This window comes from Microdochium trichocladiopsis (assembly GCF_020744255.1).
Source record: "Microdochium trichocladiopsis strain MPI-CAGE-CH-0230 chromosome Unknown B0I36scaffold_2, whole genome shotgun sequence".
Classification (NCBI taxonomy): Eukaryota; Fungi; Ascomycota; class Sordariomycetes; order Xylariales; family Microdochiaceae; genus Microdochium; species Microdochium trichocladiopsis.
In genome coordinates, this window is record NW_025763545.1 from 3,118,019 (window position 1) to 3,134,443 (window position 16,425).

The 16,425-nt window shown below is 56.0% G+C and overlaps 3 protein-coding genes across 3 annotated transcripts; 1 reads left to right on the forward strand and 2 right to left on the reverse strand.

Annotated features, from left to right (window-relative positions):
* Positions 1-941: 941 nt before the first annotated feature.
* B0I36DRAFT_237405 (ferric reductase like transmembrane component-domain-containing protein) lies at positions 942-2,793 on the reverse strand (the record flags this gene model as incomplete). The annotated part of the gene is made up of 2 exons (XM_046149534.1): positions 942-2,015; positions 2,089-2,793. The coding sequence occupies 2 exons, from the start codon at positions 2,791-2,793 to the stop codon at positions 942-944; spliced, it is 1,779 nt and encodes a 592-aa protein (XP_046017167.1).
* A 4,427-nt stretch (positions 2,794-7,220) lies between these two features.
* On the reverse strand, positions 7,221-9,829 carry B0I36DRAFT_315387 (uncharacterized protein). Its single transcript, XM_046152875.1, has one exon. It carries the CDS (start codon positions 9,786-9,788, stop codon positions 7,461-7,463), a length of 2,328 nt encoding a protein of 775 aa, XP_046017168.1. The 5' UTR covers positions 9,789-9,829; the 3' UTR covers positions 7,221-7,460.
* A 1,420-nt stretch (positions 9,830-11,249) lies between these two features.
* On the forward strand, positions 11,250-16,093 carry B0I36DRAFT_428550 (clustered mitochondria-domain-containing protein). The gene is made up of 4 exons (XM_046162460.1): positions 11,250-11,592; positions 11,671-11,772; positions 11,827-11,882; positions 11,946-16,093. Exons 1-4 carry the CDS (start codon positions 11,565-11,567, stop codon positions 15,624-15,626), a joined length of 3,867 nt encoding a protein of 1,288 aa, XP_046017169.1. The 5' UTR covers positions 11,250-11,564; the 3' UTR covers positions 15,627-16,093.
* The last annotated feature ends 332 nt before the right edge of the window (positions 16,094-16,425 follow it).

Sequence of the window (16,425 nt, forward strand, 5' to 3'; positions counted from 1 at the left end):
TTCGTGGACGCCTGCGTTATGAAAATGGGTGTCGTCTGACGTTGTCCTGGCGGTAGCTTGGCAACAACTGGCAGCGAAGGAGTATGGCGCTTGGGAACGGCAGAGGTGCTCGAAGGTGTCCCTCGTCGGACTAGCTACCAGCTGTACGTATCTCGGCCTGCGGGCATATGGGTCGTGGCGAGTACTCGGAGAGCAAGGCGTAAAGCGATGAAGCGAGTTGTTGTTGAGTCAAGGGAGCGATGGCTATCTTTGGAAGTCCGATTTGAGCGTCACCTGCCGCCCCCCTCCCCCCGGATAGGCTTGGGGCGGCAGCGACCAGGGAGTGAGCGCGGGGTTTGCTGATTGCAGGGGACCAACCACCACCTCATCAGGTGTGGCAGGACTCGGAATGGGCTAGAACGCCCCCGCCTCTAGCAACGTACGCCTCTGGCCACTTGCAGATAGTCGACAATATTGTGCAACGTCCCGACCGACCTGCAGGTCCTGTTGCCATGAGCTGAGCTTGTATTGTCCATGTCGTGCACTGACCAGTACTTGGCTCTGACTTCGTCTGACACGGACACACGCCCTGCTGACATCACTACAGGGCTTTCGCTAAGGGCACAATTACGGACAATCGAGAACTGCCCAGCGGGTAAAATTCACAGACAGGAGGATGACATTCTTTCATTTTCCCAATACTGTCGTATGTCTCTCTCGATGCGCCATGGTCTGCGCCAAGTGTGTAATGTGTGCCCGAACAGAGGTGCGCTGTCTGCTCAAAAATCTAGTATCTACAAGAACTCGCGGCCGTAATCCTGGCCATCCGCATATACTCAACAGAAATGACTGTGTGTATCCATCGTGAAAGCAAGAAATCAATCATCTTGCCAGCAGATCGGCCTTGTGAGACAAAGCAGCCTCACAACCGATGCGGCCAAGACGACAGGAATAGGCGCCGTTTACCATGAAAAGGCTTCTTCAATGAAATCCACAGAGCCGCTGTATTGCCGGCGCCTGACAGCCTGGCGCACCTCGTCGCTGAGGGCACCAGGACCACAGACGGTGACAGCCATGGCGCCAATCTGGTTCTCCATCTCCATCGACAGGAGCGTCTCAATGTTGGGCCGGCCGGGAAACATCTGGACTGTCGATGAAGGGCTGTGAATTTCCTTGGTGGAGCGCGGTCGGCTGACGAAAAGCATGATCCGGAGAATCTCGCGGCGGCGGTCCATGGCCAGAATCTGTGTCATCCAGGGCCGAATCCATTCCAGATGCTCGGGGCTCTGAATAACCCAAACGAGGACGACCTTGCGGGTCGCAACCGTGCCGTTGGCGAACCCAGCGACGAGATCCCGTACATGGGGGACCTGATGGGTGATGCCGACACCACCAGCGAAGAGGACTGCCGTGCCGTACGAGTGTAGCGGGTGCTCGCCACCATAGGGGCCCTCAACCAGGCAGGTTGTCGTCAGGCGGCCGTCGCGAGCCTCGGCAGCACGCTGGTACAGCGCATTCGTCATTCCCGTCCGAGCCCTAATGATGAAGGACATGGTCGTCTTGCCTTTGCCAAGGATATCATTGCGGTTCATGGCCACCTTGTCGCCATTCTCGAAGGACTCGCTCTCCTCGCTCCAAGCCAGACTGAACGGATGCGACTGCCAGAAGCTGATTGACGGCAAATACAAGTATGCGTGCTGGCCAGGCCGGAAGGTCCAAGGCCTCGCCATGGTCACAGTCACACGGACGGCATTGCCGGGAAGAGCCTCAACCAGTGTCTTGGTTCCACCATGGCCAAGATTGTGATACATCACTCTTGCCATGCGGATGAAACGGTCGAGAGCCCAGGCAACAATTGCGGGGTAGAGCCATTTGAGGTACGTCAGGGTGTTGGGCGCGATCATGAGCAGATGGTAATAGAGACCAACGACAGCTGTCACGGCCAGCAGGATGTGCAGTATCTTGAACGATTCATAGAATGCGTGTCTGGCAATACTGGACGCCTGGAAAAAGATGACGACGAATGCAATGACAGCCTGTGCACAACGTGTTAGTATATTCACGAGTCTGACTGCCATATTCCTTTTATCGGCGCGCGGCCAAACTTACGATGAAACCGGGCAAGAATGGTGGGGACGTGTAGGACTTTGTGAAAGCCGCGAGAAAGCCGGTCTTGTAGGCAGAACCGAGCCAGTACGCAACAACATGGGCAACACCCTCAAGCACGACGATGCGACCGAACCATCTGTGCATCAGATTGAAGGTGTCGAAAGAGACACCAAGCAGCTTGCACAGGGGGTTGTTGCGGCCCGCCATGATGAAAAGAGGGATCATGTTGACCACACTCAGGGTACCAGTGCGGCTCCTGATCAGACGTGCGGTGTCATCAAAGGACGCGGCGAAAGAGACATTGATGACGCAGAAGACCACATTTGTAGCCAGATAGGCGACGAGAAACAGGAACTGAAGTCTGGTGGGCAAGGTGCCGACGTTGATGGCACTGCTGAGTTGGAACTCCCGGTTATGACGCTTCCTGATCATCGGAGCATACAGCAGGTTCTTCTTGAGCCACGAGTAGTTGGACGATGGCTTGGCAAAGTATCGTTGTGTATCGTTTGTGAGGCAGGTGACGGTGCGGACATAGCGGACAAGGACCGAGATGGCACGCCACGTGATGGTGAGGGCGCTGACAATGGCGCAAATGTACATCAGATAACGGACGAGAGCGGCATTCAGTTGAGCAGGTGTCCAGCCGTCGGCCTGACCTGCACCAGAGTCGCCCGCGCGGGCGAACACGGCAGTGGCGGAAGACATCTTAGCCTGATGTCTTGAGGCTCCGGGAAATTGGCGGCCGGGATAAAAAGTTGTCGATAAACGAGGCAAGAAATACGAGTCGAGACTTGGTCAACAAGATCAACTTTGGTCGTATGCAATCGAACGCTCCGTATATGCCGGATGTGAGGCGCTCGTCAGGTTTATGCGGAAAAGAGAGTGAGGTGGGACGAAGTTGTCAAACGAGAGCGTGATTCGGGAGCCGAATAATCGTGCTGTGTCCGTGGTATGTAGCTGCAGAAACAGCCGAAAGAAGTGAGTGCGTTTGTTCCCGATCGGCGCCTTGGGACAGGTGAGAAAGAGCGGTTCTGCGGAGGATTGATGTGTCTGACGAAAACCAGTCGTCAGGTAGTGTGTGAGAAAGGGTCCCAGCAGCGTCAGTGGTCGGCGTCCCAAACGAGGCGGAACGGCGATCAGAGATGGTGTAAGGGAGAAAGAGGACGAGTGGAACGGGGCAGCAGACAGGAGCCGAGCGTGTGTGCAGCCAAGAAGACAAGACGAAGAAGCGAAGACCCCCAGAGAGAGAGGCGGTTGCAGCACGAGCACACAGTGGGCAGCAGGCAGGGCGAGGAGAGGAGGCCTGGGAAGAGTGCGTGCCCGGGCGGGCAACGGGGCGATATACATAAACGGGAGGAGATCGGCTGGCTGGGCTGCTTGGCGGGAGGTGACCCTGGCGCCAGCGCAGGCACACGCTGCACGCCGCTGGGACTGCCGGGCGCCGCCGTGCTATGTGGGTGGGGGGTGAGAAGTGGGTGGGTGGGCCAGGTCAGGCACGGTCACTTGGTGCTCAAGTCGTCTCGCCAGCGCCAGGGCCGCGCGCGCGCTGCCACTCGTTACGTCGTTCCTCCCATGTCATTTTTTTTCCTTCTCACCCACGCCCCCTTCGCTCGTGTTCCCTGCCAGGCCTGCCCAGCCTGTCCGGCTTTTCCATCCGCTGTCTCGTGTCTGCTGCCAATCGAGCAAGGCAGGCCTGCCTGCCTGCCTGTCTCCTACTTCACACGCACAATCCCGGCAGTCATCAAGCGTGGAGCCGGTCCAGGACCTGGGTAGCCACACGCACGCGCATATGATGATGCCACCGTCATCCTGGCTGGCCCAGAGCGTTCGAGGTTGATGAGTTATGCACTGGCTCACTCGCAACCTGGTCCCGGACCGTCGACGCATATTGCTTCGCCCAGAGACCGCACCTGCTTCTTGCAAGAATGACCAATTCACCAGGCAGGCCATGGGTGGTGGGCTGATGATTGTTACTGCCCAGCCAGCTGGCCCTCGCTACCCGCCGGGATACGGGTTGAAAATGACAAAGCACTGACAATTTGTTCCGTCCAGCGGTGCCTGCCAAGAGCCCGTCGGATGCAGTGCCACGATTCGTTCTCGGCCGGCCAGAGTCTGCCACTTCGTGCCTGCAGCATGCAGCAGAGGTAACGGCATCTGGACTAGTCTGTGGTCTGCCACGCTGCATTGTCCGACGTGGCCACTGCGCTAATACGGCACCCAACAACCTAGAGAGTGGCCCAAGAAAGACAATGGCCACAATAGGTCCCGCGCGTCTGGTCCGCCTTGCAATCATCGATCCGCCCACCTCGCGAGTTTGCACGCTCCGTACACTTGAGCCAGGTCAAGTCCTATCTCGAGCTACCGAGTACGCTGCTGGCCGAGTTGAGTGCTGGGCAGTTTTGAAAGAGTACTCGGTACAGCCATCTGCAATCACGATCTGCATGTACCAAGGGAGGCTCGCGTCTTGACGATGCTCGAGTGCAGCTTGTTATCATGATCAACCACGCTAGCGGGCAGAACTCACTTGAGCCATTGCTGGCCGGCGGGATCTTCATGTTTGTCCTCGGTTCAATAACCCCGAGCGAGACAAGAACTTGGCGACTCATCACTGGGTTCTCGGCCCCTGCAGTGGTCTCGCAGAACGCTAGACCGAAATCTGCCCACCCAGCGACATGCGATTTGTCCAACTGCCTAGATTAATGCGGCAAGGGGCGATGACAGCCCGGAGAAATCAAAGACGTCTCTCGAGTGTGCCCACAATTTCAAGTAGCCAGGCCCGGCGCCGTCAGTGTCTGAAACCACTTGACAAGGGAGGCGTCCAATAGTGGAGGCTCCTGCTCTACGCCATCAGCCAATCAACCTTGTAAAAACGCATGGTCCTGTTCATGCAGCCGCCACAGTCGTCGTTGACCCGCCTTGCAGAGTTTCACGAAAACCCACAGAAGCAACCATCCGATGGCCGTTGTCTTTGCGTTCAGCTTCCAATGGTAAATACACGCAGAGGGCGCTGATTAAACAATTGTGCCAATCATTGCCGTAGGCCACTTGGTTCCAAAGCTTTGCTCTAGAGCTTTTTGGCCATAGCGAGCCGGATCACGAAGGCATACATGTCTTATGAACCATTAATGAAAATGCGTGTTCCAGGGACAAAGATGGGGAGGCTATTGGGGCAGGACTTCTTTCGCAGAGTGGTTGCTGGCTGTGATCCACTTCCTGTTCCTCTAGCTCACGCAGGCCGAGGATAGTCTCGCGGAACACCTGGGGGTGTCCGCCGGGTGCCGTGCCGTCTGCCTGGAACCTCTCCGTCCACGGGCGTATGCACGAGCTGAGGGATGTTGTAAATTGAAATGGGGTGGTGACGACACAGCTGCGGAGGATCAGAATGGTTTGTTGACACAGTCAAGCATGTGGCGCAACCAAAACTTCCCCAGCACTTTTCTGCGAGCGGCGCTGTCAGGCACCGAATTCATGGTACTGACGCTGCTACGCTCGTCATTTGTGGCTGTACTATGTAAGTTGCGGAGACCCCGGCCAACAACTTGGCGTTCAAGGGACCATGTCGTGCTGATTTCCCAGCAATTTCAAACGAGCAGATTGACAATCTATCCCGGACATGTCCCCTATCACCATCCCTGAAGAAGTTTAATTCTACGCTCCCTCGGCATCACTGTAAACGTGTTTTTCCCCGCTGATGAAAGGACCGTTCACATAGTACTCTCTTTTAGGTGCTTCCGTGGCTCCAAAACAGGTGCCCTCCGCGAAAAGGTTCAAGAAGTAATAATTCCTGAGGTTTCAGCCAGCCATCGAGAACCCTGCCAGTAGTGGACCTCGCCTCATCTCATCTCTGCCATCAGAAGGCTCGGGAGGCCGGCGGTGGATGCGGCGAGGACCTGCGTGTTGCTGACTTACGAGCATTTGGCAAACTCACATGTGAAGGCGTAATGCACGACGTGTGTTGAGAGCACTAGAAACAATAGTTTCGAGCCTGTCGCTCACCCATGCTTGTCGTGACGCTGAATTGCTTAAGCTTTGGACGCTGCAGCATTGAGACAGCCAGATTGAGGTCATGATCTTCATCGATACCAGCCAGACTGTCACTGCAAACAAATATTATAGGCACGCCCTCTCGCGAGACTTGGAACGGCAAGGTGGGTGAAACATCCAGCTGCTTTTGCTCCATGTATGCTCGTTGGGCAGAGTTCGTGGTGTTGCACCACCATGAGAACGTTCCACATACCGCAAACGCTCATCTTGCGAAACCCGTCATCTCCACGTGCGAACCCTTGCATGACCATTATCGCGCCACAACTTGTTATCAGATGACGCAGTCGAAACGCGGTCTCCTGCAAAAAATGGTCGTCTGCAGTTTGATCATTTATTATCGATCAGATCAGCGGCGGCCGTCATCCGCTATTAAATGAGTCTGTCACTTTGCCTCCTATCAGAGCCGGCGCGGAATTCCGTCGCTGCTATCTAGAGATGCGACGAAATTGAAACGCGACCGTTTCATGTCCGTCTTTGGAACGGCCAGACCGCAACTGGACTCGTGGACACTTTGGCTCTGAGAGGTTAAGCCCTGCCTTGCGCGCTTGTTTGGTTCATTCGGCCCGTATAAGCTGGCTACGACCACACATTTGGGATAGGCATGAAACGATGACGTTCCCATGTTTGAGTTGTGTCCGAGGGTGACTTCGCATATCAACAGCCACAGACAAAAGTGATTCGTGGTCGTTGTGGCACGCTGATCGGAACCAATGATTGACGGTCTCTGAGGCTGGCATGAAAATCGTTGAAGGCATGAAACGCGCTCTCCGACTCCGCCTGTTGAGAATCATAGCGCCATTCTCCATCAGTCGTAGACGGCGTCTCGGTGCTGTGGCCGCGCAGGCAAAGGAGATGGTGATCTCTGGGGTCGACACCACGGTTAAGTCTGAAGACAGTAATGTGCTAGAAAATGCGCTCCGAAGACAGTCAACCTTGCGACTTAGACGGAGAGGATCCTCCTCACGGACAGATGCTGCTGCGTTGCCGCCTCGATGCTGTTACATACATCCCCGTCCAAGGAGCGACCATTTCATATGGTGCGTGTAGGAGAACGACATCTATCGCCATGTGGAATATTCATACATCGGCTAGTTGTATAGAGTCTTGGGGCCAGGATGACTCAAAGTTCACGAAACCTGATGGTTTTACTTGTTCAAACGTGCCAGGAGGCACTGGGTGGTTATGCACCCGAACGGCGAGTTTGAAGATGCCAAACATTGCGATTATCCTGGATATAGTGCTATACAGAAAGAAATACTGAGAACTTGCCAGGACAGGTCTATATCACCACAAATGCTAGCCTGCATAAACCCTGACCAATGCCTTGCTCACAGCCCAAGCTCATCATCGCTGCTCGAATCTCCGACAAAGCTGCACGAAATAGTGTGTGATACAACACTGTGTCGATTCCGACTCCTATTGCGAGTTGTAGCGAACAAGTCCGAGTGGGTTCGGCGTCGCTTTACGCCGACATGTTTTGTTGAGGGAGCTCCGTCGTCGGTTTCCTCCTCGTCATTGTAATAATCTCGAGCAAGCTCGTCCTCCGCCCATAAGGCATTTCTTTCGTCCGAATCAGTGTCTTCAGAGACAGCGTCAGAGCTCGAGTCCAGCTGTTCAACAGCTAAGGATGTGTGGATGTTTGCCGGTAGTGATCGGCGTGCTTGAAGTCTAGCGCAACCTTGCCTCTTAAATCGAGCGAAGTCGGCCGACCTTGGCCCTAATTCTGAGCGGGTAGTATACGGCGTGATTGGGAGGGAGGACCGGGCTTGCGGTGTCTCAATCGTATCAAGCGACAGGTCATCTTCGCTGTCTTCGGAGTCCTGCTCCATTCGCGTTCGCTGTGGCGTCCGCTCTGCCAACTTCGTCGTGGCTGGTGTTGCTGTGACCCATTCACCGATAGTTTCGTCCCAGGCATATCCTGTGAAGAGCATCTGTGACGCTGTCTTGACTGGCGTGATCGCTGGATTGCTCTGGTGCTGTGCATTCGCAGCGTTGGGCCGCTGCAGGTTCTCGGCATATATGAGATCCCGAACGCTATTTGTTTGCTGGGCCAGGTGAAAAGCAGAAGCTGTCTTGAGGGCATCCACGACACCATTGTCCAAATTCAGCTGTTGTAAGCGGCAGGCAAATATATCCAAGAAGTGCTGTGGCGGTTCTACTGTGGCGCGACTGCAGTTTACCGCTATGGAAGACACGAGTGATACCAAGATATCAAAATGCTCACGCCAGCGAGGTGTCCAGCCTGCGCAGAGTGTGGTACGCTCACTCCAAAGTCCGCTCAAGCTCAATGCGAGATCGATCTCAATAGTCTCATCCCGCAATGTTGTCGATGAGCAAAGCAAAGCGAGGCAAGTCAAGCTGTAGCCCATGTGTGAAAGGTGTTTCCGTCGTTGTCGGAAGCTGCATATGCACGCGCGAAGGATGTATCGGAGCCTGCTGCCGACTCGCATAGTTCTTTCTCGGGTATGCAAAAATTCGGGTGACCTATGTTCACCTAGGAAGCTCATCGAAGCCATAGCTGATAAAGCGCCAATGACGGCGCGATGTTGCGAAGTAGCGATATCTGCACCGTGACTCTTTGCACGTCGCATGGCGGCGCTCCGTGGTAGACGTTGCCCTATGACGATTACCAGGGTTGTCAGAAAATCAACAGCATGGCTGGCTGCGGAGCCTTTGGACAAAGCGCCAACAGCCAGCTCCCACACGCTATTGAACTCGTCCGACTGTAGCCAATCCATGGAGAAGGCTTCATGAACAACAAGCTGGCGGTACTGTTCGAGCACATAGGCTTTCCGTCCAACCTCGCGAGCAAAATTGAGCAGAAGAGTATGTGGGAGCAGATCGTGCCGTCCTGGTATGACGTGGTTTGTTGTAGCCACCTGCGCCATCATGCAACTAGATAAGGCGCTGAGAAGACGTTCGGCCTCCTTCAAAGCGCCAAACTGCACACAAAGATTGGCCAATATTTTTGTGAACTCGGACATCCAGAGACCCTCTTCTATTGCCAGTGCCAGAGCCCTTACGCCATCAGCTAGCGCAACAGAACGCAAGTGCTTCCAGCCGGTACTCGCACCGAGCATTTCTAGGTCGTTATAGATGCGTGACGAGGTGTTTATGCCTTCCCTGGCTGAGCCTGTGCCAGATGTCCTGGCTTCGTCCATCTCCCAAGCCTCGACGCCGGCAATGTAATCTGGCATCCTGCGCAAGCAGATGCCTAACAAGCTGTGTCCGCCTTTCTGCGGTGTTGCCTGCGGTGCAGTCGCAATCAGGAGAGCCTCGAAGGCCCGATAGATTGATTCAAGATCGGCATAGTGGCTGGCGTTACAATGGCCACGTAAACAGGAGAGTCGCTCGTTGATCTCTGTTTGCTTCCTTCGACCTCTGCGGCGTGGCTTCTGGGTGATATCTGACACGATATCTACGCGGGCTCCGCCACCAACTTGCCGCGGTTGCACCGGTGAGGAGAAGATCTGACCTGTAGCGCGGCGGAGAAGTGGTGTTGATGGGCACAGCTGTCGTTGGCCGCCCTCGTCCTGCCCCTGATGGAAGGCCCGGAGTGTGAGTGCAGTCGCGGGCAGCGTGGCGTCCACTGAATCTTGACTGCCTTCGGGCTGGCGTCTTTGGGAGTAGGTGCGATATCGCTTCTTGCGCGGCATGAGCCAGCCTTGCGGACTAGGAGCTCCATGCTCAACCAAGGTCGCGCGAGGCTTTGCGGGCGTCGCGTAAGCCTGGCCAGGAATGGCCCGATCGCGCCTGATCGCAGCGATGCGGGACTGCAACGGGCGAAGTAGTCGCTGGCAACGAGTAGCGGTCCATGGCTGCGACTCTGCTCCGCGATGAGATGCTGTGCTGAATGACGACCGCAAGCTGCGAGGCGTCCCGCCGCCAAGGGAGCCCATGGGTTGCTTCGTTATTAGATTCTCATCGAGATGCAGCCATACAGGAATGCCGAATAGATACCAGATGAGATGTCATCTAAATGGGCAGCATATGTAGTCGACTGGACAAGCTGGCGCGCTATCTTCGTCGAACCCGTCCGGAGTGCAAATTGGCCCTGCTAATATGTATGCTGCTCAAGCGCTGGATCGTAGGAAGCATCAGTATGCTGCCGCCAAATAGGAACATGCGATTGCACTACTATCGCTTGATCATGAAGATAATGATGTGATGGTGCTTTTGTCGTCGCCGTTCTGTGTGAAGCGTGTAAAGTGGACTGTGCTGGAGACTGTGCAACAACGGCGACGGGAGGTGTGGGTTTGTTTACTCTGTCCACCACGCGCACAGTGTGACGCTATTGCATACTGTAACAATTTGGGGAAACGCCAGTATCAAAGTCGGGGAGCATCGGTCGGCATGCCTCTACTCACACCTCACCAGGACTGTTGATGGTCGGCACTCACAGTTAGAGGCGGCTTGCTGTGACCTGCAAGCCCTCAATGTATGGTTCTCCTGTTTAAACAGCATTGGTATGTGCTTGCACGACATCTGCGCCTGCAGTAGGCCAAGCGTCCAGAATTGCCCTGGCCAATGTCCCATGTTTCCAGGCTGCCCGGCCCTTGCTTGCATCCATGCCAAAAGTGTACAACCCGGGCTGTTTCTAGAAGCCGCGCAGCGTGTTCCACAGTTGGGTCAGCCTGGCTGCTTGCATATATTGGAGTCGGGCTTGAAGCGCTTCATCTTCCACGTAGTTCCATTTGTCCTAGACACCTGGCCTGCAGGACACTGCTGTCTCGTCACAGATCTCTAGTACGTAGTCTTCGCGGATACGCCGCGATGACAGAGCACAGACATTCCTGCCGTCATCCATGCGCATGGCGATGTTGTCAATGCCACTTGTGGTCGATACCCTGGAAGACATGATGGGGAAGCTGGGAATCGCACAGCGCAGAGACCCCTCGTGTGGGGTTCTGCGGTGCCGGAAAGTGCCGGGGTTGGTGGCATCACCGCCAATTCGGGCTGGGCATGCAGCCCAGGGCCGAGAAAAAAAGTTTCGATGCTCGCTCGGTGCGTGGTGTGTGTGTGTGCGTGTGTGTGTGCGCTGCTCCGCTGGCTGGAGCAGCGTCGTCCTAAGCTCGGCGTGGGCCATGGCAATGCTCGACTCGACACGACCCCGTCACTTACTGACTCTGCACCACCGGCTCGTTCTCCACGATCCAGCAGAACCCGCCCCGGCCTTTGCATCCCGGCCGCCTTTTTTGTACTATACTGCAGCTTTCTCTCCTCCTCCTTCTTGCTCGTCACGACTTCTCCCCATCCCGCCCCCATTCGCTCGCCTCCCACCCCGCGAGCTCCCACTGGTCACGAGGGGCCTCGCTTCCACTCGTGCCTATCCCTGCCAACGGCCGATTTTTCTTGGTCCTGTGCTGCTGGCCACGCCCGACCTGTAGCGGTTTCTGCTGTTTTGTTCCAAGAACCTAGGCAAACTGCCCAGCATGGCTGCTCCGTCCGAAACTGTTCCTGGTATGCATGCCCCTCCACTTGCACCACTTGACTGCCCGTCCCTGGCCACGCATACTGACTTCTCCTGCACTTCTTCAGCCAAGGTGCCTGCCGAAGAGGCTGCCGGTGCCGATGTAGCCACAACCGGCTCCGACGTTCAGGCTGCGCCTGAGAACGTCGACGAGGAACAGCAAGGTGAAGGTATGGAATCGGTCCTTGGCCAATTGATGGATGAGGTTCACTGATTCGTACCAGCTCTCTTTCCACTCACCATCGTCCTGCCTCACGACCCCAAGAAGATCCATGTCATGGTAGGTTCCCTCTCCGACGCTCAGTCCTCACTGGTATACACATGCTGAATAGGTGCTGTCCAGGTCTCGCCACAGGAGCAGGTCCACGAGCTTCGACAGTCCATCATCGAACTTCCGTCCGCCTTCCAGTACTCCTGCTTCCACCTCGAATTCGCGGGCGAGCGAATCAACGATTTCGTACAGATTTCCGACATCAAGGACCTCGCGCCCGAGGCTGAAATCAAGCTCGTCGAGGACCCTTACACCGAGAAGGAAGCGCGGATACATGTTATTCGCATGCGTGATCTGGTCGGCGCTGCTGGGGACCGCATAGACACCCTCCACGGGGTGATCCCCGGTACGTCGCTATTCGACTCGGTTACCGAGGGCACCCAGGACTTCGACAATGCTCAGAGTGGTGCGTACGAATTCGCCTCCCCGGCGAAGCCCTCCATTCTCCTGCCCAAGGAGGAAGAGCCGGCACCGAAGACGGTCAAGTCCGTGGCACTGTCTGCTTGGAACCCACCGCCATACCACTACCGGCAAAAGGGCCACCTGCTCTACTTGATCATCACGACGAACGAGGGCGAGCAGTACCAGATCACTTCTCATGTTGGAGGCTTCTATGTCAACAAGTCTTCAAACAGCAAGTTCGACCCCGCGCCGAAGAACGCCCCGAAGGGCCAGGCCGCTCACTCCCTGCTGACTTTGCTCGGCCACATCTCTCCGTCATTTACTGAGTCCTTTGAAAAACTGCTGCAGTACAACAACCGAAGGGATCCTCTTGCGACGTTCCAGATGACCAATGCCATTCCCAACGCCCCTTGGCTCGTTCCACCTCCGTCTTCTAGCCTCCTCGCTCATAACTCGGACATCACGCGGACACAAGAAGGATACCTGATTGCCGGAGTTGACAACACTGACACCCTCCGTGACTGGAACGAGGAGTTTCAATCTGCCAGGGAGCTGCCCAAGGAGACTGTTCAGGATCGTGTCTTTAGGGAACGTTTCATCTCGAAGCTCTTCGCCGACTACACGGATGCTGCTGCTCGCGGCGCGGTCCTAGTCGCTCGTGGCGAGGTTACTCCTCTCAACCCGACTGAAGGCCGTGATGCCCAGATCTTTGTCTACAACAACGTCTTTTTCTCTTTCGGAGCCGACGGCGTTGGCACTTTCGCCTCGGAAGGTGGCGACGACGCTGCTCGGGTGGCCACTGGAAAGGACGTCAACGGTGTGCGCATTGTGAATCAGCTCGATATCGATGGGCTGTACAGCCCCGCTACTGTGGTTGTTGACTACCTTGGCAAGCGCATCGTTGGTCAGACGGTCGTTCCCGGAATCTTCAAGCAGAGGGAGCCCGGTGAGAACTCCATTGATTACGGTGCCGTCGAAGGCAAGGACATTGTGGCTGCGGATGAGCGGTTCGCCCCAGTGTTCGAAAAACTGTCGCAGGCGCTGCGGGTCAAGAAGCACGCGGTGTGGGACAAGGAGGGCAAGCGTTTCGACCTCGAGGCTAGCGTTGAGACAAAGGGCCTCATGGGAACCGATGGCCGCAAGTATGTTCTCGACCTATATCGCATCACCCCCCTCGACATTCTGTGGCTTGAAGAGAACGACGCTGCGGACGAGAAGAACGAAGATGCCTATCCCCACCGCATGACTGTGCTTCGACCTGAGCTCGTCGAAGCTGTCAGGACACAGAAATGGACCGCTTGGGTGAATGCCGAGGTTGCCAGAATCAAGGCTGCCAAGGCCGACCCCAAAGAGGAGACCAAGGATACTACGAAGGATGATGCCGCCAAGGAATCTGATGAGGAGTCTGAGGATGACTCTGACGAGGACTCGGAAGACGAGTCGGGCGACGAAGCCAAGTCGAGCAAGAAGAAGGAGGTCAAGGACGAAGAAGCCCAAGCCGGGGAGCGCATCGATACCTCCAACTTCTCCTTCGCTCTTAACCCCGATGCTTTCAGTGGCCAGCAGCCGCAAACTGAGGAGGAGAAGAAGGAGATGGCTGCAGATGAGGAGGACGTGCGCAACGCGTGCAAGTATCTCCGCGAGACTGCGATTCCCGACTTTGTCAACGACGTCAAATCTTCGGACTTGCCTTTTCCCACTGACGGCCAATCGCTCACCAAGATGTTGCACCGCCGCGGTATCAATCTGCGCTACTTGGGCAAGGTCATGTCACTTTGCGAGGGTCCTCGATTGACTCTGCTTCGCAGCCTGTGCCTGCAGGAGGTTGTAGCCCGTGCCTTCAAGCATGCAGCAAGCAAGTATCTTCGGTACCTCCCGGTGCCGCTCACTTCTGCGTGCATTGCGCACTTGTTGAACTGCCTGCTTGGCTCTGGGCTTAACCGCAACCCCATCCCGGATATCGACGAGTCTATCAAGGTTCTGTATCCTGAGGCCGACCTGGCCTTCACCAAAGTCACACCTGACAGCCTGCGAGAGGAACTTGAGCTGCAAGCCGAGCGTCGCTTCGACGTAGAATTGGACGACGACTGGTTCTCGCAGCTGAAGCATCTGCAGCTGCTGCGTGAGGTTGCGCTCAAGCTCGGTCTCCAGCTGCAAGCCAAGAACTTCCGTTTTACGAGCGATATCCCTGCTTCGGACAGCGAGAAGGCCACGCCGGCTCCTGCTCCGGTCAATGGCACCAATGGTGCGAATGGCGAGAGCAAATCATCCAAGAAGAAGAAGAAGGCTGCTGCGAGAGAAGGCTCTCCTACCGCGGCGGCGCCAGCGGGCCCGCCTCACACCTTCGTTGCGGACGACATTGTTAACATTGTGCCGATCATCAAGGATTCTGCTCCCAAGAGCACCATCTCCGAAGAGGCTCTGGAAGGTGGTCGTCACTCCATTATGCAGGGCAACCGCAAGATTGGCCAGGAGCTGCTGCTCGAGTCCTTGACTCTTCACGAGCAGATCTACGGCATCCTGCACCCTGAGGTTGCGCGCGCGTACTCGAACTTGGCACAGATCTACTACCAGCTCGAAGAGAAGGAGGCGGCCGTTGATCTTGCCCGCAAGGCCACAATCGTTGCCGAACGCACGATTGGCGTGGACTCGGCGGAGACTCTGCTCTACTACCTGAACTTGAGTCTTTTCGTCCACGGCTCTGGCGACAGCAAGTCTGCGCTCGTCTATGTCAAGCACGCACTTGATTTGTGGAAGATCATCTATGGTGTCGATCACCCCGACTCCATCACGACACTCAACAACGCTGCTGTGATGCTGCAGCACATGCAAGCGTATCACGAGTCTCGTATCTGGTTCGAGGAGGCTCTTGGCGTTTGTGAGCGTGTGATGGGCCAGTCGTCTCTAAGCTCAGCCAGCCTGCTGTTCCAGCTGGCTCAGGCCCTTGCGCTGGACGGAGAGTCCAAGTCTGCGCTTGCCAAGATGCGCGAGTGCTACAACATTTTCCGGGAGCAGCTTGGCCCCGAGAACAACAACACGAAGGAAGCTGAGACCTGGTTGGAGCAGCTGACACAGAATGCTGTGGCCATTGCGAAGAGGGACAAGGACGCCCAGGCCAAGCGCCTTCGCGCAGGCATCCGCTTCCCATCCCGCCAGGCTCTTGGCAGCAGCGCGTCTCAGGCGCAAACGGGTCTCGACGCCAAGACCAAGACTGGCAAGACGGGACCCGATTCCCGCAGCATTGACGACCTGATCAAGTTCATTGAGGGCAACGACTCGCAAAATAAGAGCACCAAGAAGCGCGCTGCCCGTGGCGGCCCCAAGACCCGTCTCGGAGCGGCATCGTCTTGATATCATCTGCACGAGTCGCATGCCCAGGCAGCCGTCTAGCTTCAGTTAATCATTGAGATCGAGCACGGACAAACAGCTACTTGGAGCTTCCTGTAGGTGTTTTGGAACCACGGGCCCGGTCTGGAATGAGATCATGTCTGCCTAGCACTAGGTGGTGCTTCATGCTCCAATCCTGGCCTGCTGGCATTGTATCAACAGAATCTGAATCACGACATCATGTTTAAAATTAAAAGGGGAAGGATCGGTCTTGAGGGGGAAAATAGAAGACGGGCTTCCATAGATCGAGCGCATTTCGGGTGGGGGGAACAAAAAGCATCAAGGTTTAGCAAACGGGCCAGGGCACATTGTTGTCTCTGGCATGCTCCAAAGGACACAGGGTGTTCGAATTGCACATATTTGGGAAGGGCAAAAGACAAAAAAGCATCCTCACTCTACTTGGCACATTGGACATGTTGGTGTCGAACGGTTTCGCTTTTGTTCATATTGGTGCTCTTACGTGATGGAGACCTCGAGGCGTCGGGAATTGCTGCAGGTGCTCGGGCGAGGATGGACTACCAGCAGAGATAAGCTGCACAGCGCTGATTCGGCGGACGGCCGACCCACTCGCGGCAATCCGTATCGGACTCCGACAACCCAGGTGGCCGTGTCGGGGGGCGTTCTAAAGCGTCGGATCCTCCGCTGGCAAGACACTTGTTGCTCGGAATGTGTCACCTGTGGGCTCTTCTGGCAACCGCTGTGAAAGCGCGAAACCACGGAGCACTGCGACAAGATGGCCATCACGCCTGACTATGTACACGGT